Here is a 24,091-nt window from a genome sequence, read left to right on the forward strand (position 1 = left end):
AGCAGCAGCTCCTCCACAAAGCCATGAGACACTGTGAAATCATATGCTCAAGGGAATGGGTGGAGACTTTTTCATAGTATGAGTGACTGTTGAGAACAGTTATTCAGTCTGTTCATCAGTGGCAGCAAATGCATCCCACAATCTACACCCTCAAGGCTGCAACAGAATTACAAGACTACAGAGGAAGACAGGCAAGATGGATGTGCACAAAGGTATGGATGTGTACTGCTTTCACAGTTTTGAAAGACAAAAGGTAAGTTTCTCAATTTTACATAATTTTAAAATTTCAAACCCTGCTTGATGTGCCCGTGTATAATAAAGTCATATAAATAAATATTTTTAAAGTTCAGCTTCAAAAATCCAGATTGACAATTCCCCTCCTTATGCTCACAACCAGACAAAAGAAAAGGGAGGTGCAGGGGGAGTGGGGAAACCATAGGCACCATCAAGGTGACACACTAAGTTGTTTGAGTATTTATTGACAGAACAACACAGGTCACACAGCTCCAGCCCTTCAGGAATACTTATATAAAAACCCTTCAGTTTTATGACATACAAATTGATCATTGTTACTTTTGGATGACTGAATTTTAAATTATGTTGAAAAGCAGGACACCTTCAATTCCCACTTCTGCTTGGTTTACTTTAACTTCTAATTCCCTTTGCACATCATGTGTTCCGAGCTATTTTAATTCACATTATTCTTGCAATTTGTGTACCGAGTTCACCTAATAATTCATTTTGATGATACAATCTTCAAAGCATCATTTGTTGTTTTTTTTTTAGTAGGTTCCAGAATAGATTGTTTTTCATTGCAACACTTCTTTCAGGTACCATTCTGAGTATAGAGTTTAAACTTGCTGTTAGTCTTGCACTTAGCATATGCTCACTTAGCATAGCCACATTCATTATTTTTATTGTTGAACACTTTAGATAAGAGCTCCATACACACACAGGGGTGCCTCAACTTTTCAGCATGTTGCAGAGGCTAAAACACCAGCACCACTGTGAAACAGCTGAACTGGAGAATCTTTCCAGACAAAATTATGCAAATTGTCCCATCAAACATCCTGCACAGCTTCCAGATTTGCCATTCCCAGTGTTCAAAAAAATAAATGCAATCTCCAAAACTAGCAAGCCAACCAATGCAACTCACACAAAGTGAGCCATACCTACATACAGGGCAATCCAAGCTTTATTACTATAAAATACCATTTTCAGTAATGTGGTCAAGTAAACAGTTTGTTTCTTCTCTGATATCTACCAGAAGCTGCACTGTAGAAAAAAAGTCCATATATTCCTCAATATAAGTAATAGTTGGGGTGTTTACTAGGGGTGTTTTTTGAGTTTTTTTTACTGGCCAAGGACCTCCACCTTGGCACGAGAAATTTGAAGAATATGCCCTTTCCTATATCTGTGAAAAACCTCAGTTTGTAAATGTTTAATCACACACTATTAATCTTACAGCATTCATCATGTTTCAAAATGGCGCTTGAGCCAGGAGAGGACAAATCAAAAGAAGAAAGAACAGAGGGAATGAGAAGACAAGAGTGTGCAGGAGCAGCAGAAAGGAAAGTCAGCTGTAATACACTCACCTGGGAACCTGGACCCAAACCCTTTTCCCCACATCCTCCTCCAGAGTCAACACCTCACAGTAATATCCTACTCCTCAAGCCATGGGAAAATGTGAGGGTGAGAGCCTGAAAACCTGGACAGCTGCTCAAACTAAATCACTGCACCACACCAGAGAGCTCTGCCAGGGCAGACAAGCTGCATGCTCACTCCACCGCTAGCATTTGATAAAAACAGTTTATACTGGTTTCTAAAGGACCTGCTAATGTCTTAAATTCAGTACAAATACTGGGACAGTAACTAACAGAAATAGGGTTAGTTTACACAATGAACAATGAAAATAATAAACACAGAACATGTATTTTCAGGACTTTGTCTCCTTGGCTGATTTATGTGTCTGTTCTGTGCACTGAATGAGGCAAAGGGAACAAAAACCTCACAACACCTGTGATTTTATTAGCATGGACTGTATGTATGGGACTGAACACAGAATAAGTAACCTAAATTTTACATATTCACAAGTGCTTGATTTTAGAGCCCTCCACTTTGATTCTTTAGGTATTTTAAAAATTGTTTTGATAGTTTCCATGGAGAAATCACAGCCCACCGGTTTAAGACCAGACTTATCATACTGGGAACAGAGTCTGAGTCCTGGATCAGGAACCAACCATGGACGTCACATTTGACAAATCATTTAATGGATTAACTTTGATGCATTGCAGTGGGGGAAATTATTAGGAAGAGGAGGCTGAAAGGAGTTTTCTGGATGGTGCCTATTCAATTGCTATGGCAAAGAATAGCCCCTCCAAAAAACACTTTGGTACAAACAGAACACACATAAATATTATCCTAACCCAAAAGAGATTGCTGTAATAATAATTCCATCCAGAAAAACATAAAAATCAATCAACCAGGTTATTTCAGAATGCCTAATATGCCAGTACCCTCTCTCCAACTACACCCAAAACAAACATCAAGGAAAAAAACAGGGAAAGGATCCTGGTGAATAAAGATTACTCATCACCCTTCTCAAACCAACTATGTTGTTCTCCCTATTTGGGCTGTTCTTCATACATACAGCAGTTTCTCTGCCTGCCATCCTCACCACCCTGAGACCAAGGACTCCCCAGATGCTGTGTGAGAGGCTATTTCTTTGGCACTAAGGTACCAGCACAGTGTTACCAAAAACCGTTGCCAAAACCAACTGCAAAACCCTTATTTTACATTTGAGTGAGATATTTACATTCAGTTTTCAAAATTGTTTGGTCATGTTCTAAAGGGAGTAGAAACAGTTGCATGTTATTTGGCTTCTCCTTGCCTTTTAATGTGCTTATTCTGTAAACACGAATGCTGACATGGTTGCACACTGTAACTGATTTCACAAAAAGGAAACTCTGCTCTGCTATTGTACTGTGCTCTGATTGCTGCTCTGAGCTGAGCCCACGCTGCAGTCAGCTTTGTGCAATGATATATTTCAAGATGTTCTCAATTAACTGGTTTTTCTCAGCCACCATCAAAAAATACATAATTTGTTCCAAATAACTGCATGTCAAGCTCGCAGGGCAGGCCAGAAGAAACTCAGGTACAAACAGACAGGGTTTAACTCATGAGGATTACAAGTTTAGGGCAGTCAGTACTGCTGGCCAAATCACTGTCCATGTGTCTATTGCTCTCCTGTTAAAAAAGCAGCAGAGCACAGAGAATGAGTTCTTTCAATAAAGGCTAATGATTGATAATTTTAGATTTCAACACTACAGGAAGAAAAAGAAAAGTATGAGGTTGTGTAACACAAATGAACCATTCCAGTAGCATTAGAAAGCTGCATCTTGACTTCAGGAGGCTCCATATTGGGCTCCTCAATATTCTGGTGACAGTGACCTGGGAGGAGATGTGTCTGCTGCAAACAGGAGTTATTGACTAAGGTGATCTCAAAATGAGTACAATGTACGGAGCAGAAATTAATTATCAAGTGACACCTTCACATTTTTGCTTTTATTAAATATGCTCTTCAAAAAGAAAGAGAAGAATACTGAAGCAGTTTCATGCTTCCACTCAGTTTTACTGGCCAGGAGACTGTGGGAAGCATATCTGTTAACTTGTCATCACCTGGCAATTCTTCTGTGTGCATGCTGCACAGGACACAACCCCAGAGTGAACAGGTGAGCTGAAAGCAATGACTGCAAACCAAAGTAATAGGAGATAATAAGCAACTCCAGTCAACAAGAGACTGTCCACTTTGGGATGTGATCCTAGCAACCCTCATAATCACTCATGACTAAGTCTGATGAGCCCTTTGTGTTGCCATCTTATTGCAAAGTTCCTTACCTTCTTTGGTAATTTCTCATGGGGAATCTCCTCACAGCACTGACTCCTCCTTCACAGTACAGCAAACAAACTCCAAAACTCTCTTCACAGCTAAAAACTCCAACTCTCTTCTGGACCAGCTAACCCTCTCTTTTATAGCACTCTTCCTTACTAGTCACACCTGTGGCCAGTTAAGGACTCTTTTCTAGGACTCGTCCTTGTTGGACACACCTGTGGCCAGTTAAGGGCAGGGCTGTTCCTAATCTTTGATGATTAGTACAGCTGCAACTCCTCAGGTGTGAGATTGCCTTCTGTACTATCCTTATTTTCTTACATTCTATCCCCCCACACCTTTGCACTTATTCATACGGGCAGTAAAACCTGTCAGATTAAGTTTCAAAATATTTCACAAAACTATAGCTTTTCCTTCCTTTTGTACAGATACAACAGCTCTCTGGACTAGACCACTTCTCCAGCAAGCACAAATCATTGCTACACTCCTTTTAAATTAGTTATAAATCTACAGCAGTGAGAAAGTCTGTGACAGCAGAGAGATCAGGATCTGGATTCTGACAGGTTACATGAATCATGGGTTTTAAATGAGCTATTTCCATAACTGATGTGCATTCTAAATCACCTTGAAGAGTCTCATGCACACAGCAGAGCACTGTGCCCTCAGAGAGGCTGTGACACTGGGCTGCACACTGCAGATGGGCACAGCTCAGCCTTCAGGATAATAAAAAATAAAAGGGGCTTGAGAGGCACCCACCCAGCAGAGCTGCTCTGTCACTGCCTCTCTGGACAGGGGAGAGAAAACAGAACCAAGGGCTCATGGCTGAGGGCAGGACTGAGAGAGAGATCACGCCCTGAATACCTCCATGGGCAGAACAGACTCAACCTGCAGATACTAACTGAATTTATTACTAATTACTGAATATTTATTGCTAATTATTTATTGCTAATTACTGAATTTATTACTAACAAAATCAGAGGATAATGAGAAATGGAATAAACCTTAATAAATCTTTCCCCCAATCCTCACTCCTTCCCAGGCTCCATCTCCTCCTCCCCAGCAGCACAAACAGATGGGGAGTAGCCCCCCACTTCCAAGGCCTGCTCACACAAACCCAACACTTACAAATATCTGAATTTCAACACCTCACACAACTAAATCTATGCAATGAAACTAAGAACAACACTAGAAAAAGTTTAAAAAGTACATGGCAAATTTACAAAGTGAGTTGATATAACTCAAAATCCAAACACAAACATAGCCATTGCAATGACTGTACCACATTTAATAAATATCTAATCATGAACAAAAATACAAAGATTCTTATGTTAAAATTTCAAATTCTCATTTTTATTAGTACAGTGGATTTAGGACTAAAGAAAATGTAGAGGCTTCAAGAATACTGTCTTGAGTCTTTGTCCAGTTTTAGAATGAAAAAAATTATAATAATTCTAATTGCACTGCTGTACAAATACATACTGGTTTAAAATTATTAAATCAATTACATCTAGAATGCCTCACCCAAAAAGTGTGACTATCCCAGCATCTTACGCTAGCCATGGCATTTTCCTCGTGTGCCACATGACACCAAAATGCAGGTGAATGCACTTGCCTACTTTTGCAGTGATTTATTCATTATACATTAGCTATAAAAAATATACAAAGCTCAAGACTGTGAAGAATGAAGATAAAAATCTCAGCATGAGTCAAAACTCCCATATTCTTTCATGAGACTGGTGAATATTACACCAGAGCAGCAATTAAAGCCATAATAAGGCACATCAACCATTCAGAGCCTTACAGCCACAAAAATTCCAAGGCTATGGGAACGTCATGTTTGTTTCTTTCCACCTTGGCCTACATTTTATTCATAACTCACTCCAATGCTTCATAAAAGCTTTCAACTCCACTTCCAGCAGATACACCTGCATGCAAAAAACATAAACCTAAGAGGCAGCAGGAGTGATCTGATCTGCTTTAATATCAAGCTATCAGCACGTCTGACTCTCTCCCACTGCTGACATTTAAAGTTAATCTACCTTACCTTTGCTGATGTCAGTGTAAAAGGGACCCAGAAAGGCAGACTCAGTACAGAAATAACCAAAGAGAGTGGTTTTTTGTTTTTCTTATTTAGCTCTTACTAAAAATACTCTGGAGTATTTTTCCTATCAGGAGAAATTCTATAACGCATAAAAAATATTTTATCTTTAATCCTGTGTTTACTACACCGTTACTATACTGCCTACACATTGGAAGATACACAACTTCTTTCATGGACATACCTTTCAGATTATTAAATATATTTCGGACAAAAATACCTGCTTTGAAACAAAGAAAACAGCAGTGCATGACAGCTCTCAGAGTGCCATTGGCTAAAGCAACATGTCCACCCAATTATAATTTGTGATTAAAGCAATGTAAAAGAGGCCAACTTATTGACTGACATCAAACAGAAGTAATTGTTAAGTCTGAGAGGTACTCTTGTGGCCAGGAAACATTCCATGTGTACTATGAATAAAGACTGCCTATGATTATCCCCACTACCATACAAAAAATAAGAGGGATATTCAAAATCTGGTTGCTTTTTATATTAAGAATCCAAATAATTTATTCCTGAATTAAGCAGTAAGTCCACCAGTAACAATCCCACTCCTAAATACACATCCCAAAGCAAAAATCCATAAGGACCCACAGTGCAATTAAGAAACCAAATTCCAGATTACACCAGAGTTGAGTCATTTAGAAATAGCAGCTCTATTCTTTAAGACTCCACCATATATTGAGTTTTAATCCCTTAAGTGTCTCCTGTGTAATGTTGCAGAAAAATGTAACAGGGAAAAAAAATCATAGTCTTTGCTCTGGCAGAAATAGGCCATTATACAGCCTAAATATTAATTAGAATAAACACTGTTTTGATTTTTATTTCACAATACCTGATGGTTTTCTGCCCAAGCATCAGTCACATTGCACACATTTGCTTTACGGTGTATGATTGTAACTAAATCCACCTCATTTAATCATTCCAATAAATCTGCACCTCAGTAGAAACCACTAAATGAGATGTTAATAGCACACTAAATATACCTGTTAGACAGATTGTACATGTAAAATATGAAAGTACAGTGAACATTATTTGCACTTGATTAAGTGCTAGGCTTCTGTTCATTCTCCACGAGAAAGATTAGCAAACATACCTCGTCCATGTTTCTGAGGAACTTCTCTTTAGCATCTGAATATGTTCAAGGCCACTTCTATCTTTCTGACAGTATATAAAGATGTCTGTGGGTAGAATTTATGCTTTAAAACTAACATTTTCAATAAAAGACCAAGAGTTAGGACAAGGTAAGTATACCAACTACATCTAAATCTCCTTGTACAAAGGAAAATAACTAATTGCAACAAAACCTGGGTGGCAACTTGCACATTGTTCCTGGTGAAGTATGATGGGTGGGGGCTTATTTAAGGCATTTCATCCCAAATGCTATCAATTACTTTAAGAAACTTTATGATGATTCCTTGGTTCTTTTGTCTGGCTTCAGTCTGTGGCACAGGGCACAAGCTCTGCACTAAACTCTGCTAAGCTGTAGGATGTACATCCCACAGCAAGTGTTCCCTGCCTGCCCTCTCACTGAGCCACAGGAGACTGTGGGGCACAAAGTCCTCTGTGTTTTACACAAATGCACACATTACTTCAACATGGCACTGCCACAGCATGTGGTGCAAGGCTGCCAAGCAGAACTGGAACTTAGCAGGACAAAAAGCAGAGAATGACATTTTCCCCTGATAGATTTTCCAGCCTCCCAGATTCAAGGCCTGTCAAGATTACACAGAGAAACACTGCAACAAAACACAGAACAAGAGCCTCTAAGGTCTAAAAATGGTATTTATATCTGTATTCACTAGCCCTGGCTCTTCAGCTGAGGCCATGACAGTGAGTTTTACTCATTTTATAGGTGCCAGTGTTTTATGTTCACACACACAGTCCTATCCATGGGTGAAGAGTTATTCACAAACCTGGTTGTTCCAGGAACCCCAAACTGGAAACTGAAACTTCTTTCCTCTCCCTGCTGCCACAAAGCACTGACTCCCCCAAGGTCCATCCTGACAGGTATAGTTCAAAGCACCATGCTGTACCAGGTAGGCATCATTTGTCCACCACAGTTCTTTTTTAACTGGAGCACTCAGTTGCTAAACCAATTTTTATCACTTTTCCCTTCCACTTGACATGCAGCCTTAATGCTGCACTATTACATCCTATCCTGAAGTTTAGTGAAATTGCTCCAATTGTCCTTATTCTACCCCCACCCCTGAATTCTATACTTCATTCAGAGAATTCAAGTCAAAGGGCATGACATGTCTTCCACTACCCACCTATAACATTTTCTATGTCCCAAATCACTCTTCTTTTTATTTTTTCCCGAGTTTCCTTCACAGAAAAGAGCCATTTAACAAATCTGTAGAATCAGAATCTCTCTCTTTTCAAGTAGTTATACCTCTGTCCTCTGCTTTTTATGCTGTAATTTCTTCCAGAATGGATCTCTGCTTTACTTACCATTTTCTAAAGAAATCCTGGTATTTAATCTACCTGATTCTGGGTCCATTGCTCTGTCCAGTTTACTGATGGTGATGGCACAGCATTGTCCTGCCTTGTCATTTTAGCTCATCTCAGCTTCATTCTGCTCTCAGCTATTACCCAATTTTCACTTCTGCCTGAGATGCTAAAGCTTGCTTCTTAAAGTGAAATTGAAAGTATCCATAGGAAATCTTATTTGTCTCTAGTTTATTGTCTCACTGACTAAATATAAATAACTCTGTGTTTGTAGAGTTTTTATTGCATTCATCTCCACTTCTCTCTTTCCATTTTCAGTGTCATTTAAACTATGGCAGTGTCTCTTTTAATGCTGAAACCCCTTCAGGTCTTGGTCTGTGCCCTTTCTGCACCACCCTCCTTGACCATTTCCCCATCTTTCACACAATTTGGTCTTTAATTAAACAGCCCAGTGTCCTCCATTTACAGTAATGCAGTTCCTTATGCACAAGATCTTTTGCTAGTCAAGATGTGTGACTGTCTGATTATACAGGTTTGGGAGTTTTTATATATTCTATTTCCTCTTAAATATTTGGGGTTTGTTTGGTTTGGTTTTTTTTTCCCCATAAATCCCAGCAATCATTATATTCATGTCCATATTATTTCTGCTCCTTTTTATTTCTCTGTGCTTTTCACAAAAATGGCAAACAACACAAATTCCTGCCAGAGTAATTGAGTTGTATTTGCCAGTAGCCCACAATACAATTTAATTCAACTACATATGTATTCTTTTCTAAAACAAATATAACAGTGTCCTGGTTTTTTTATAAAGACTATCAGCGTCTTATTCACTCAATCCAAAGAGCATCATTAGTCTGATTTTACTTTTCATAACACTGCTAAAATAAATTGTTGAAATGGAATGCAAAATCATGCACAAAGTCAGTCCTTTTCTCTCATCATAAAACCATCATTTTTGTTATTAATCAGATTTCCTACTGAACCACAGAGATCTATTATTTCAGCAGTAGTTGGAACCACTGTCCTGTGTGTGTGCACACCTCCAACATGTAAACATTTATAAAGCACTTGCAGATGTCTCAAGGAGAATAGAAACATTTATCTTATCTTCAGGTGGTATTACAGCAAACATATCACCTTGACTTTTATCTATGTTTTTCCAATCTGTGTTGCCTGAAGATAAAGCCCTAAAATACTACAAGCCAACAGCAGTTTATAGCTGTCCTGACATGCTCACACCCTTCTCCCTGTGCCAGCATTTGTGCAAGGAAACCCTGTGGCAGGTGAGGGATGACAAATCACTGGTGAGCTCAGTAAAAAAGAGGCAGAAGTGGTTTCTCTGCTCTCATGGGCAAAATGGGAACATTTCTTCAATTAGCATCCAACTTGTGAAAACCTCATAGAACCACAGAACCACAGGCTCAGAAAATCAAACCCAGTACTTCATATTGTGTGGTTTATAATTCACGAAAATGCAGATGATTCTAATAGTAACTCGTTAGCAGTAATGCCTATTCCATGAAGTGCTGGATTATTCTTGTCCTTAGTGACTTCAGTAATTATTAGGCTGCAAACCCCTTTCTATAATCTCCAGTTGTCTTCCCAATTTATGCTTCCCAGTCAGAATGTAAGAACACAAATCCCTGTATTTCCATGCATAGCTATCTCAAAAAGGCAACTGTAACTACACTTGAATGTGCAATTCAAGGCATACTACACATATATACATATGCAATATGCAATATTTCTATATACAAAAATATATATTTTAGTAGCTCAGGTTTCAATAGAACTTTGAGAGTAAAAACATTATCCCACTTCTCTAGTGCCACTTCATTACTACAACATTACTGGATTAATAAATGTGCAGTAGGAGTTTCACTTTGAGTTTTTAGCACATTGAAGGTATGCAAATGAAGAAAACCAGTGTGAAAACATAGATTTTATTAACTAATCCAAACATCCCAATTTCTAAGAAATATAATTAATATAATAATGTAATAATAATAATAATAATAATAATAATAATATTAATACAGTCAGGCTGTTCAGTACCCAGGCTTCCCTGAAACTCTCAGGTTGCATGTGCTGCAGTTCACATTCACTGTAAACCAGGAGTACAGTGTGTTTCTCCCTGGTATCACCTGTTGATCTTCAATACAGACAGGCCAAGGTTTTTTAACTTGCCCAACACTTCCAGTACATTTTTCTATTCTTTATTCAATCCTTCACTAACCATTTTAGTTTTAAGTGCAGGGATGTTCTGGCATTGGTGGAAAGTAGCCAGATAAAAGTCATATCAAAACCATTCTGATGGTTGCTAATTCAGCAGCTGAGAGGACAATCTTGGTGAAGGACTTCAGCTTGAAACAGCAATAACATCAAAGTTCATTGTCCTTTAAGGAATTGTTTGGCCCATTTACAAGAGTCTGAAAAAATAATATTCAGCCTCTTGAGCCCAAAATTGTACAGAACATTTTATCCAGTACATACCTCAGTTTCAATTGTTGTCATTAAAAAAAAATTAAAATTTAGTTGTCTATTACTGTAATTCTGTTCAGGAAGTATGAAAACCCAGAAAAGACAAAAACCAGCTTTTTCTGAGACAAATATAATTGATAAATGCATGAGTTACAACTCAGTAGTACTTCAAGACAGAGCCCTCATTAATCCAGCCCTCCTTTGTCCTTTCATGAGATATTTGCTTCTCTCTCTACCGAAAGAAAAACATAAAACCAATCCTAAATAAAGGACGTGCCATAAATGAATACTTCACAAAAAGCATGGCTGGCTATCATTATTTCTTGTTTACAAAACTAAGAAATCTTCAAAATACACATTTAAAGATTTATATGTTGAAAAAATTCATGATTCTGATGCAACTAGTCAAATAACAGCCACATGATGCTAGCATAAAATACAATTATCCTAATTTAAAATGCATCTCATTAAAACTTAAAAGCCAAAGGTGACAGCACATAGCATCCAGATTTTATAAAACACGAACACCACTCAAAAGCTGCATACTGGCTCAAATGACAAATATAAAGTTCTTTTCCCCTTCCATTCCAAAAATATTTCCTTCTTCCTAAGAACTCATGCACAAACCAGCTCCCATCATTGGCCAGAAACGTCTGACAGCACAGCACTGCAAAGCGCAGCCCTGCTCAGTTCCCAGAGCGCAGGTGAGTGGCAGCAGCTGTGATATACGGCAAATAACCAACGGGCAGGTGCGTGGTGTCCCACGGGCACGCACTCACCTCGGCACACGGTCCCGTTGCCCACGTAGCCGGGCTTGCAGGTGCAGCTGTGGCCCCTGATGGTGTTGGTGCAGATTGCATTCTCATCACACCTGTGCTGCCCACTGCCACACTCATCGTGCTCTAAGCGCGGAGGGGAAAAGGAAAAAAAAACTATTTACAAGATGCATTTACAACAATTTACAAGATTTATTTATGTTTTATATTTTATGATTTATGTTTTATTTTTTTATGTTTTATGTGAAAAACGCCAATCACTTGTTTTTAAAATTGTAAAAGTTTAATAGTAATAAAATGGTTATAAAAATAGTAATACACTTAGAGTAATAATAATTTGGATAATTTGAATTAGGACAATATGAGACAATAGAGAAAAAGAGTTACGGATGGTCTGTGTACCTTTTCTGGGGAGCACGAGGCTGAAAAAGGACCCACGTTAACAAAGGATTAACCATTAAAAACAGTAACATGTTGCATATTCATACACCTCATAAATGATGCATAAATTCCATTCAAACACAGGATTCTGTCTGACCACCCTCAACTTCTTCCTCTGAACCCTGACAGCGCCTTCGAGGCAGGAAGAAGTTCATTTCTTCTGATAAGGGAGCAATAAATTCTCTTTCTCTGAAAGATTCAGGTGTCCTGTGGCTGCTATCTCAGTGCGAGTCCTTTCTTTAAAAAAAGTATCTTACATAGCATAGTTTCTACTTTAACATTTTTTATAACCTAAAACTATATTTAACACACTACTTAAGAGAATTAATACAGCATAACTTTCTAATGTAACACATATAATATTCATTTTAATACTTGCAAAAAGCCAATCATAAAATACATGCATTTTTCACATTTTATGTTTTATGTTTTTCTTTTCGTGAGCTTTGCAGTGAGCTGATGTGGCATTTGGAAAGCAATGGGAGAAGCAGGATGCTGCAGTGGCTGAGTGCTGGGGGCTTGGCATGGGAGTCAGCTATGGGCTTGCTCCTGTTCAGAAATCCAGTATGAGCATGGCAACAGGAGATTATTTAGGGTTAAAAACAGAAAAAAAAAAAAGAATGGGTGAGGAGGCAAAGTAGGGCTGTGACAAAAAGCTATGAAGAAGATTATCAGGGAAGAATATCTGCTGTGAAGATTAACCTTTACATCACTGTCCATCAGCAGCAGCAATGATCATAAATACAAGCTAAGTAACACAAGAGGGGCCCTACCAGGCTGCCCTTTAACTACACAGTTCAGCTGTCACAACTGCTTGCTCTAATTCATGTTGAACTGACTCTTGCTCTAATAGCATGGAGTAACATTTCACATTTGTACAGCACCAATCCTACCATGGAGCCTCAAAGGGGCTCCCAGACAAACAGGCCACATTTTGCTTTCATCCAGCAACTCCAGCTGCTGCCCAGAGCCAAAACTGCCACAGTTCCTGCACTTCACTCTCCTGCTGCCTTTTTGTTCTTGTAGAGCACCAGTTAGAGGTGATGAGCTACCTGACCCCAAAGCTTTCTGCTTCTTCCTGCAATTACAAGGAGCTTCCCTCATATAGGATTGCACAAAGAAAGTCTCAATATTTTACACTTTTGCACCTGTGCCTTTACAGTTTTCTTCAGTGGAGCCAAAAGAATGTAATGAATTATCTTAAAACCACCCAACAGATAACTGACGTTAAAAAAATCAGAATTTGGAACCCTTCTTTGTAGCCTTCACTTATGCAGCTGCAATCATCAGGCTGATATCCATATGCTGAGAGGTAAAAGCTGTGCTTTCATGGAACTGGGATTTGCTTAAGCTTTTTACCAGTGCATCAAGGTGTTTGAAGGACTAGAGACTAAGTGTGGCCTTCTACAGATCACAGGGAGGCAGTGCCTCTAAAACACGAGCAAATACTCATTTTTGCAGCCTAAACGAAGCCCTTTGGAAGAGTCTCTCCATTGAGAACAGCAGCATCACAGGCTCTGACAGGCTGCAATTAACCTCTGCAATGCTCTCACTCTGCCACAGCCAAGAACAACAGCCAATTTCAAGATCATTCAAGACATGTAAGATTTGAATAGTGAATTCTAAAGAATCCACTAAACCAAATACTTCTGGAGCACTGTTGATAACTATTTGCAGAACATATATCCAACATGTTTTCCATTTTTCAAATACATTTGACAGCAAAATGATATGGATTGCAAGTATTTTCTCTTAAATAGCATCAAAGCAATATATCAGCCTCTCACTCTTTGCTTTTAGCAAGAAACACACACACTCTCATATGTGCCTGGCTTCAGCTGATAAATTCATGCTTGTATTTATACTTGTTAGTTTATGCTGGTCCCTAGCTCTGCTTAGTAATTCACTGCAGCTTCTTGCCAGTTTTCAGAGGCCTTACATATTCAGAATGCAGGGTTCTTGAAAGGCTGCCTGTTCTCCCTTCATCTTTAAGGAAGCTGTACCACAGGCTGATTCTTTGCTGCTTTGGTCTCATGGTGCTCAGGCTGCTGGGTCAGACACAAAAAGGATCAAGCCATCCTCCAAGGAGGCATTCCACAGCAGCTGAGGCTGAATTATGCTTTCTTTGAAAAGAGACACCCTCTCCATAATCTCTCCCTCCTCTTCCTACTTCTAATTGCCCTGAGCTTCCCTGTGTCAGTGTTCTCTGTAATGAGCATGCCTTTGCAATAGGCCCATGTGTGTACACAAGATCACTCCTACTCCAGCAATTGCCAAAATTAGTCTATTACCTTCTCAGCACTTCAGGTATAAATAAAGACTTCACAGGGTACCAGATGTGTGTTTTTCCAAAGTACACAGGAGAGAGGATAAGTCTGCTATGTTGTTCTAGGACTCTGACAATGTAAATCACTATTTAGCATTTCTGCAGATACACAGATGCTGGAAATGTCAAAAGATTGAGCACTGGCAGAGCAGCTAAACCACAGTAATATTTTGTAAACAGAGGTCAGTTTTATCCAAGCTGATAAAATTTAAAGAGTCAGCAACAAATCTGAACACAAGAACCTGCCCTTCATGAGACATCCCAGCACTGCTAGCACAAGGAGGACTGAGGGAACTTCATCTGCATGAGAATCCCAAGATTTCTTAGCAGCAATATGGCTGCAGGGATGGGAACTTCAAATGAAGTTTTCCCTGGAGTAGAGATGTCTATAGCTGATGGTGCTACAGGCCTAATAAGAATGAGAAAGCATTGATTTCCTGCCAAGGTACAAAACTCTTTTCATCCAGATGAAAAATCCTTAAGAATCTCCCAGTACTAAGTTTTCCTGGGTTTTATGTGCCCTCACAGGAGCTCATCCTTTGGAACACTTGTGTGTTCACAATGGGAAGGGAGCATGGAAATGCTCATGCTCTATTAAACTCAAATAAAATTGTGACTCATTTGCAAAGAATATTGCTTTCATACACACACTGCTTTCCAAAAATCCCCATTCAAGCACATCAAACAGAGCCTGCTTTTGCTTTAATGTTACAGTAAATACTGCCCAGACACCAAACAAAACTGGCAGAGAAGGACCCTGCCCAGCAGGAGAAAGGAGTCACAAACAGCATCATTCCAAAGCACCAAAGGGGGCAGAGGCAAGACAAAAAGCCCAAAGTTGTCCTATTTTGACTATTTCCCTTGTAGCTGGAAATGAGAAGCACAAGAAAGGGACTCCAGCAAAAGAAAACAATTTAGTTTCTTATGCACACATATATGTATATGTAAACAAATGAGCTGCCCTGCTCAGGAATGCCACTGTCACCATGAAATCTGACTGAAGCCATCCATCTCCCTGAGCTCTATTTGCTGTACAATACACACCAAATGAGTGCACGATCAAAGATGAAAAGATAAAAAGAACAGGCATACTGAAAAGGACAGAATTCCTTGATCCAACTATCATCCAGGTGGATTATTAACGTTTATTTCAGGAACAGCCACAACAGCAGCACCATTCTTTTCTTACAGGCAAGTCAATTTGTTTATGACATTTCTGTGACCTGCCTTCAACATCAGCATCTCTGTTTCTCAGGATTGCTGCATCTATTTCATGCCTTATGGCAAAGCCACAAGCTCAGTTAGCTCATTGAGCCTTTTTCCCCCCTCTCTATAAAACAAGGATATTACAAGATTTTGCCTTTTCCCTAGCATTTATCATTCTTCTGAAATCCTCAATACTGAAGATTTTACAGAAAATTAAAGGATATCAATCTTCTATTGCCAAAAAAAGGGAAAAGTCAAATGTCCACTGCTCATTTCCTTTGCACTTTATTTATTCTTCTGTAACTAGAGATGAGGGATGGAAGAATACATCATCTCTGATGCTTCAACTCTCCTGGCCCTATTTCCAAGCTACTGCTAAGCCAGAAAGATACACATGTAAACTTAATATCTTCTTTCTGGACAAAAAAAAAATGCCTACAATTTTCAAAAGATTTAATGAATTTTTCTAAAATGTTAAGAGAGTATCTTCTGAGAATTTTCTGAGTTCAACACCTAGGTTAGGCTATGTTGTGAAGAAATTACTAAGTTCATTTCTCCTTTAGCCTTCACCTGAGAAAGGCCTTTGTAAGAAATTAATGCCTCCAAAAGCATTTGTAAGAAATTTTAACTCTAGAATTTGTATTGTTTGTGCTTTGTCTAAAATATTGAATTGAAAATTAGAACTCTATGGTGAAAATATACAGCAAAAAAACACATAGTGAAGATAAAAATCTATTGGTCAAGAGTCATAAAATCAGGATAGTTTTCCTTTGTGCAAAAGCACATAAAGGATTTCAAACCTATAATTTCTAAAAGGTATACTTAACACAGGATTTATTTTTAAGCAAGAATGCTGAAATTTTTATCTTCATTTTCTTTAAATAAAGATGCTCTTCAAAAAAAGATGGGATGGAATTACAGGAGACATTCCATTGTAGGGTCTTTCACTATAGCTACTTTCACTTCTCATTACAAGAAAGGGCCCCAATTTAAACTTGCTTACAAGATGGAAACAATTTTCTTATTGTAAGAATTCTCTTTCATTACTTCCTCAAAGCCTTCATACTTCAATAATACAACATTCATCGTTGGAACACACTGTGCAAAGATGGTGACTATCCCTTTATTAATATTTTCATAGCTCTGAAAAGAAATCTAAGTTGTTCTGTAAATTGTTGAGATAACAGCCAGCTTGTGGGGTGCAGAGCCACAAATGCAGCAAACATTTCTATGACCAAGAGATTTAAGGGAGACAACTCACAGAACAGCAAGGTCATTGGATGCCACCATTTTTTATTAACACTGACACCATTTGTAAAGAGTACATGGCCCAATGTAAAATTAATTATCTGGCAGCCATTAAGCAATGGTCTTTGAAAGCTCAGAAAGGAGAAAGCCATCTCTCCAAATACTTCTGAAAAACCAGTACTTCTAAAAAACTAATTCTTTGTTGCATGTCATTAGAATTCTATGTAATAACTAAGGCTTTTAAAATGATAGATTAAAAAAAAATTAATTTAGGCAGAATTGTGGATTTAGTGGAATCAGGATTTCAGCTCATAAGAAGTTGAGATGAAACAAAAGAAACAGCTTTTAAACAGATTGAATAAAAGGAAGCTTTATTCTGAACACACAGGAAGAATGTCCCACAGAAAACCAAGGCAATTAGAAACAAGATGCATACTTCAAACAAGAAATTACATTGGAGATAGATAGTAAGCTGGTGAATGATAATAGCTAATTGTGAATTCAGAAAACTCTGGGTGAAAAACCAAAATCAAATGTGTTATTCTACTCATGAGAATCAGAGAAACAAATTAATTTTATCTATACCCATTCCCAACTTCAGCATCCAAGCTCACCCTGCCCATTTCCACAGGGAAACAGAAGAATGAACAGGGTGCAGAACAGAAAAGTCTCAATTTTCCTTCTTCCCACTGTGTCCTTCTGCAGCTCTGTCCCTATGAGCACTTAAACATCCAAAATGCTGGCTGAAGCACCCCCTTTGCCATTCTTTTAATAAGAAACCAAAATGCCTTTGTAGTTTATGACACAACAAACACCTTCTGGTGTTAAACATGAAGTTATTTAGGCTGCATTCTAAAAGAGTAGGCACACGCTACTCTTGGGTAATTAGGAAGAAATAGTGGGATTTAATTGGAATATGAAATTCCAAATGTGCCTGCAGTTGCCTCTTGGAATCCAAGCCCTCACAACCTGCAGGGGTTGTGCTCTACCACATCCCCTCTTGCCCTGAGCTTCTCCATGAGGTCCCTCATGTGGGAGATGGGCAGGCCAGAGGCACACAGGGGATTCCAGACACCAGAACAGCACGAATTTATACAACAGCATCATAATATTTACCAACCTGTTCTCAATGCCTTTCCCAAAGGATCTCACTGTTCTGCTCAGCTCGGACCAGCTGACACTTTCAGTATCTCTTCTCTGAATGGTAATGGCTAATTTAGAGCATTTGTGTATGTGCCTATTTTTTTTCCCCCCAAGGGAAAGGTACTTTATACTCTGATCCTCTGTTCTGCCTCACTACCTGATAAAAACAACTGCCAATAGTACCCATTTGAATTTCCATGAGATGAGTTCACTGAGCAGTGAAGAAATTCTAAATTGTTGTAATAAAAAAGTTTATTTTTGACTAAATCAAGATGAATAATAGGTAGCCTTGCTGACAGCAACATTGCATTTGTTTTCTGCAAGAGGAGAAGGGAAAAACTCTTGCTAGCACACTATAAAATATTTGCACATATACCTTAAATGCCTATATAACGTTTTGTAAGGAAGTGAGAAGAGAGACATTTGGTTTTACTGTTTTCTGAATACAATCATAAAAAAGAAAACAAGAAATCAAAGTAAGAAGTGGAAAAGCTGAAGAAGTGAACTCTTGAAAATCCTTGTTTTAGATTTAGACACATTTCACCCCAATCAGAAGCTCACCAAGGCTAAAGAAAAACAGCACTGAACAAACTAGATCAAATGTCTGAAAATGCAAGAATCACTGGAACAACCACTGTACATGGTTCTTTTATCTTTATATTAAATATTATTTCCCTAGTCTTTGAAGTGCATTTAAATTGAGTAGACATGTCAAATTAGTAAATAATATTAAAATTATCAAAACCAGCTAATAAATTATGTGAAGAGTCACAGTATAAAGGGTAATCTTTTACATTGAATTTTCATGCCCTATATAATATCAATTAATATATATACATAATAGTATATAGAATAATTATAGTATAATATAGTATGTACAGTATATATATTATATATATAGTATATTGTATATATAGTATATATATTATATAGTTTAATATAGAATATAGTATAATTAGTATATATATAAAATATCAATTAGTAATATTGATATACACAGAAATTTCAAAACAGATTCTTATCAGAGGCTGATAATAAAATGGCAATCTGCATGACATACTCAACTGGATACTCTGCTGCAGTTTTGTGGGCTTATATTTGAAAGCCAGATAATTCATGTCATTAGCAATGTACATCTTTAATTCTCAAACTTGCCAGCAAACTTTGAGCACAATTGTGGAGACAGGCGTTGGATGTAATTCAGACAGGATCTACACAAAATATTCATTACAAGAGTTTGAAGAGCTGCATATTGCATACTTAGAGATGCAAACAAAAATTCCATAAGGGAGAAACCACACTTCATTGTCAAAAAAATCTTGTGTTAGCTTTTAGATGGCAAATCCTGCCATCAAAGGAATGAGCTCTTGTGCAAGAACAGTTTGGCACTGAGCAAAGAGCTGACATCTGCAAGCACTCAGAGTCTGCAGAGCGAGGCTGAACTCCACAAACACCAGATGACTTTTCAGAACTAAAATTTAGTAAGGATTGCACATAACCACCTTACAGACCCTGAGTAATCCCTAAATTAAATGGTGATAGAGTGCATAGGAGCTTCACTTCTGGTCCTGCAAGCTCAGAATTAATCTCTCAAATTCTTCCACAGGTTGAAGGAAGTATGCAACCTATTGCTCCAATATAAACCCGTTTTTTAGACTAAGGGATATCAATTATTAAGACAAAGCCTCGGAGGAACAGGAAATTATTCACAAAGTCAACAAAAATGTGATACTGTACACATGGGAAATGTGTTGAAAAGCAAACAGATATATCCTCATCTGCAAGAACAAAAACATCTAAAAACTGTTTCGCTTTACCAGATTCATGTATCAGAATAACCAGTTCATGCACTGTTACCTCTAGAGATATGCAGTAACCCAGTGTGCATATCTTTCTCTAATTCACTTATTTATTTACTTAAGGAATCCCAAAGAGATTCCAGATTTCATAAGAGACAAGGAATGGCCTTAAGGCACAGTGGCCAGAGCACATGTCCATGTGCTGGGGCTCTGTTCTGAGCTCTCCCTCACACAAGTCATCCTGACTGAATTAGAAAGCAGAACAGGGGTTTTAAATTGGAACATGCTAAGCAGTGTGATCACCTTGATTATTACTATGGGATGTTAAACTTCTAATACAATCCCTTGCTTTTTCATAAACTGGTTAAGCATCAAGGCACTGGACTTTTATGAGGCACCTTGATTGCATATATTGATTTGTGTATTTATAAACCACTAGTTATTCCAAATTTCTCTATGTAGTTATTGCTTTTCTTGAGATAGTTACAAAGTAGGAATTTCACACAGAAAGCAAATAAAGCCTTGAATTCCATGTGGTGTGCCATGCTGAAAGAAAGCAGCTCAGCAGCTCCAACCAGACTGCAGCATGGCATTAATATTGATAGACAAGAACAACACTGTGAAGTTCTCAATTTCTCTAAATCATAGGACATTCACTTGGAAAAATAAAGAAATCACACGCGATGACAGTATCTGAAGTGCCTGAGACACCAGCAAGTGCCACTGCCTAATTTACAGCTTTCAGGAGAGATGCTTGTTAACATTCAATCTTAAAATACCGTGCTTCATTTATTATGCTTCGTTGTTGTAAAAAGCTGAATATGTTCCAAGCACCTGCACTGGGTCAGGAAAAAAGCCCTCAAGCAATATGCTTCATTTTATTTATATAGCAATATAACAAATATAACAGGACAGGCTGCTTTTTATCCATAAAATTGTGAAAGCTGCATACTTCTGTCAAGTTGGTATCAGAATCTCATCTTTCAGGTGTTTTCAGTTCAACAATACCTGAAAGCTTTACTCTGCAGAAATCTCCAAATCAGTAATACAGAAAGAATGTAATAGACCTTTGGATGCAATATTTAGCCAACATTTCATCAGGGCTTCATGAACTTAGATTGGTGATAAAAGTTCTGTAGAGCTTCAGTTTCCAGCACTCCACAATGCTTTAACTACCATATGAAAAAGAATTTCAAAAAGCAGCACATAGCCCATTTCAAACGAGCACAAAATTCCCTTAGTGCTATTGCAATACAGAGAGGTGGAACTGTTTCTCAGTGAACTTGCACGTGTGACAAATGTGGCAATCTGCTGACACATGAGCTCATAAAATCACATGTGGGGTTCTGTAGCAGAGCTCAAGCTAATCAGAGCTCCTGATTGTTCAGGACAGGACATGTATTAATTCTCTGCACCCATCAGAGATGCAAAGAAAAGGCTTTAGGAGTGCTGGAGTGGGTGTAACAGGTGATGTGAAAGTCAAAAAGATTTAGCACACTCCTCCTGATTTTCTGGTCACAAAGTTAGACATAATTGAGCCATTAAGTTTTCCTTTATGTTTTAGCTACTGCTTTTTAAATACGCAAATACTGCCAGTACATTCTAAGCTTTTAACCGAGCAAAGATGGACTCTTGCTTCTTACTGAAAGTAAATAGCAAATGTCAAACCATACAACCATTTAGGGTGGAAAAGACCCCTAAGATCAGTGAGTCCAACCATCAACCCAGCATTGCCAAACCTACCACTAAACCACACCCCCGGGTGCCACATCTCCCCATCTTTTAAATACCTCAATACCTCCAGGAGGGTGACTCAACTCCTTCCCTGGATAAACATCATCATAAAAATACATGAATCCGACCAAAAACAAAAAAAATACCCTGGTGTCACATTCACATTTTATGAAAAATCCCTTTGCCCAGGATTTTTCTCCTGGGAAGCTGAGAAGCCTCAGAGAAAAAGGAAAACAATTTTATTTCATTTGTTTCTCCTGTGTTTTGCTCATGTGGAATGTGTTTGGAGATTGTTTACCCACAGGTGGTTGTTTCATTGGATTCTGCTGGGAGTTGTGTTCACTCATTGGCCAACTGGAGCCAAGCTGTGTCAGGACTCTGGAAAGAGCAGTGAATTTTTATTATTATCTTTTTAGCCTTCTGTCTGTATCCTTTCAGTACTCTTTAGTATAGTTCAGTTTAGTATTCTTTACTATAATATACTATCATAAAATAATAAATTAGCCTTCTGAGAACATGGAGTCAGATTCATCATTCCTTCTTTCATATGAGGGCAACCCAAATTACAATACCCTGGTTGTAATTACTACAAGGAAGCCAGTGAGTACTGATTGACATTCTCAAAAATGGATGTTGAAAAAATCAATTTTAGGTATTTAGGTATCTAAATTACTAAAGGGTTTATTATCTCAGAGTGCTGAAAATCTAACTTCCCCCAATGGATTTAACTAGGATAAATGGGTTCTCAGCACTTTAAAAAAAATTAAAAACAGAAAAAAATCAAAACAAGTAAGGTTAGTTGTTTATGTCACTCCTGTGTGCAAATCTTCAGTTAACTCCTTTAGCCTCACAAAAATACTGCAGAGCTTTAACATGGAATGAAGTGATGAAATTACACCTCAAGATGTGCAAATTCAGCATCATATATACTCTCAACTCACAGAATTCATTTTTATTTGAAAGCATTCATTTCATAGGGCATGTGTTTTTCCCTGGAGATATTCTACCACAACAGCGATCACAATAGGCCCATCCTTGTCTTATGAGACCTGACAAGATCACAACCTGGGCTCCTTTGGCTGCACCTACACCCTCTTACATCAGCACAGCTTGAGGATCCTGCTGCTAAGACAAAAGATGGATCAAACTGAATTTATATACCACACATTGTACAGGCTTCCACAACTAACTTACCAGAGGAGAATCACAGTAGAACAAAAAAAAGGCAATTCAAATACAGGATTTTACATGGGACCTGATGATGAGGCAAGAAAGGAGTATTTTCCCCAGGAAACTTAGAAGATAATTTTGGGGATAAAGAGGCAGTAAGTTGAAGTACCTAAAACCACCAAACAGCACTGAAAGCACTGCAGAAATGTGCTGGAGGTTCAGAGCAGGAGCCCCCAGGGCATGGAGCCACATTCACCCCCAGGCTCCCTTATCTGTTACTGCCTCAGAGAGTGCTGCCCAAAATCTCTGTGCTAGGGTAGAAACTAGGGTGAGAAACTGCGGCTACATTATCACAAATCTCAAAGGAAGCCTTAAATTCAGGGTTAGAATTTTTCTCCAGAAAATGTGACTTAAGTCAAACAAGAGAAAATATGAGAGATGAGACTCAAGTAAGGGTGAACTTGGAAAGAACAATTTTCATGTTCACAAGGAACAATCTCCACAAAACACATGTACCTATGCACACCACATGGTAGTGTGCTGCTTAAAATTTAATTCCAGCGCGTGTTTCAGCAAAGAAAAGCAGCATTACATAGAGCATTCCAGCTCAGAAAAGGGAGAAATTATTCTGTTAGCTAAACTCAGCACAGGTCTTCCTGCAGAGCATGCTCAAAGGAGAAAGCACAATCTAGGGGTGAGAACACCTGGCACAACCTGAATTTCAGCCCTCTCTCATTAACTGACTGCTTGATGGAGATACTTTCATGAAGAAATGGTGACAAAGATACTTTCATGAAGACATGGTCACAAAGGTGTCATGTCACTGAAAAGCTCATCTAATATAATTAAATGGTTCACCAACAGACAAAAAGAGATTGGATTTGGAATACTTGAACCATTTGAAACAAAAGATTGGAATCCAAGAGAAACCAGACATTTTTCACCGTTGGGTGACAGGTAAATATTTTGACATGCTGGAGCACCACTGACATTTCAGGGCTGGTTTGCAAGGATAAGCACTATAAAATAATCAAGAGACAATTTGAAATGGGTTGCTGATAACCACAAACAAGGAATGTCTGGAACAAATCTGATAAAAGCCCATTAGGAAAGGGATAGATGTAAACTTACTGCCACAGGTTAAGCATCAAAAAGACAATCACTGGAAAATTATTTGGAGGAAGGTGTCAGGAGGTACATGCCCAGACATTACCCTTCACAGAATTTCAAGAAATGAAAAGATCAAGCTAATTAAAGCCAGAATCAGAGAACGTGCAGTGTTGGAAGGGACCCACAAGAATGATCCAAGTCCAACTGCTGCACAGCACC

General features: G+C 38.3%; 1 protein-coding gene across 3 annotated transcripts in view; it reads right to left on the reverse strand.

Moving 5' to 3' along the window:
• Nucleotides 1-24,091, reverse strand: part of NELL1 (neural EGFL like 1) — a 273,003-nt gene that overhangs the window by 95,354 nt on the left and 153,558 nt on the right. For all 3 annotated transcript variants that reach the window (XM_064715789.1, XM_064715788.1, XM_064715790.1), the window contains one exon: nt 11,699-11,821. In XM_064715789.1, coding sequence (XP_064571859.1) covers nt 11,699-11,821 — 123 coding nt within the window. The remainder of the gene's footprint in view (nt 1-11,698; nt 11,822-24,091) is intronic.

The sequence above is a fragment of the Zonotrichia leucophrys genome, chromosome 5 (genome assembly GCF_028769735.1).
Source record: "Zonotrichia leucophrys gambelii isolate GWCS_2022_RI chromosome 5, RI_Zleu_2.0, whole genome shotgun sequence".
NCBI lineage: Eukaryota > Metazoa > Chordata > Aves > Passeriformes > Passerellidae > Zonotrichia > Zonotrichia leucophrys.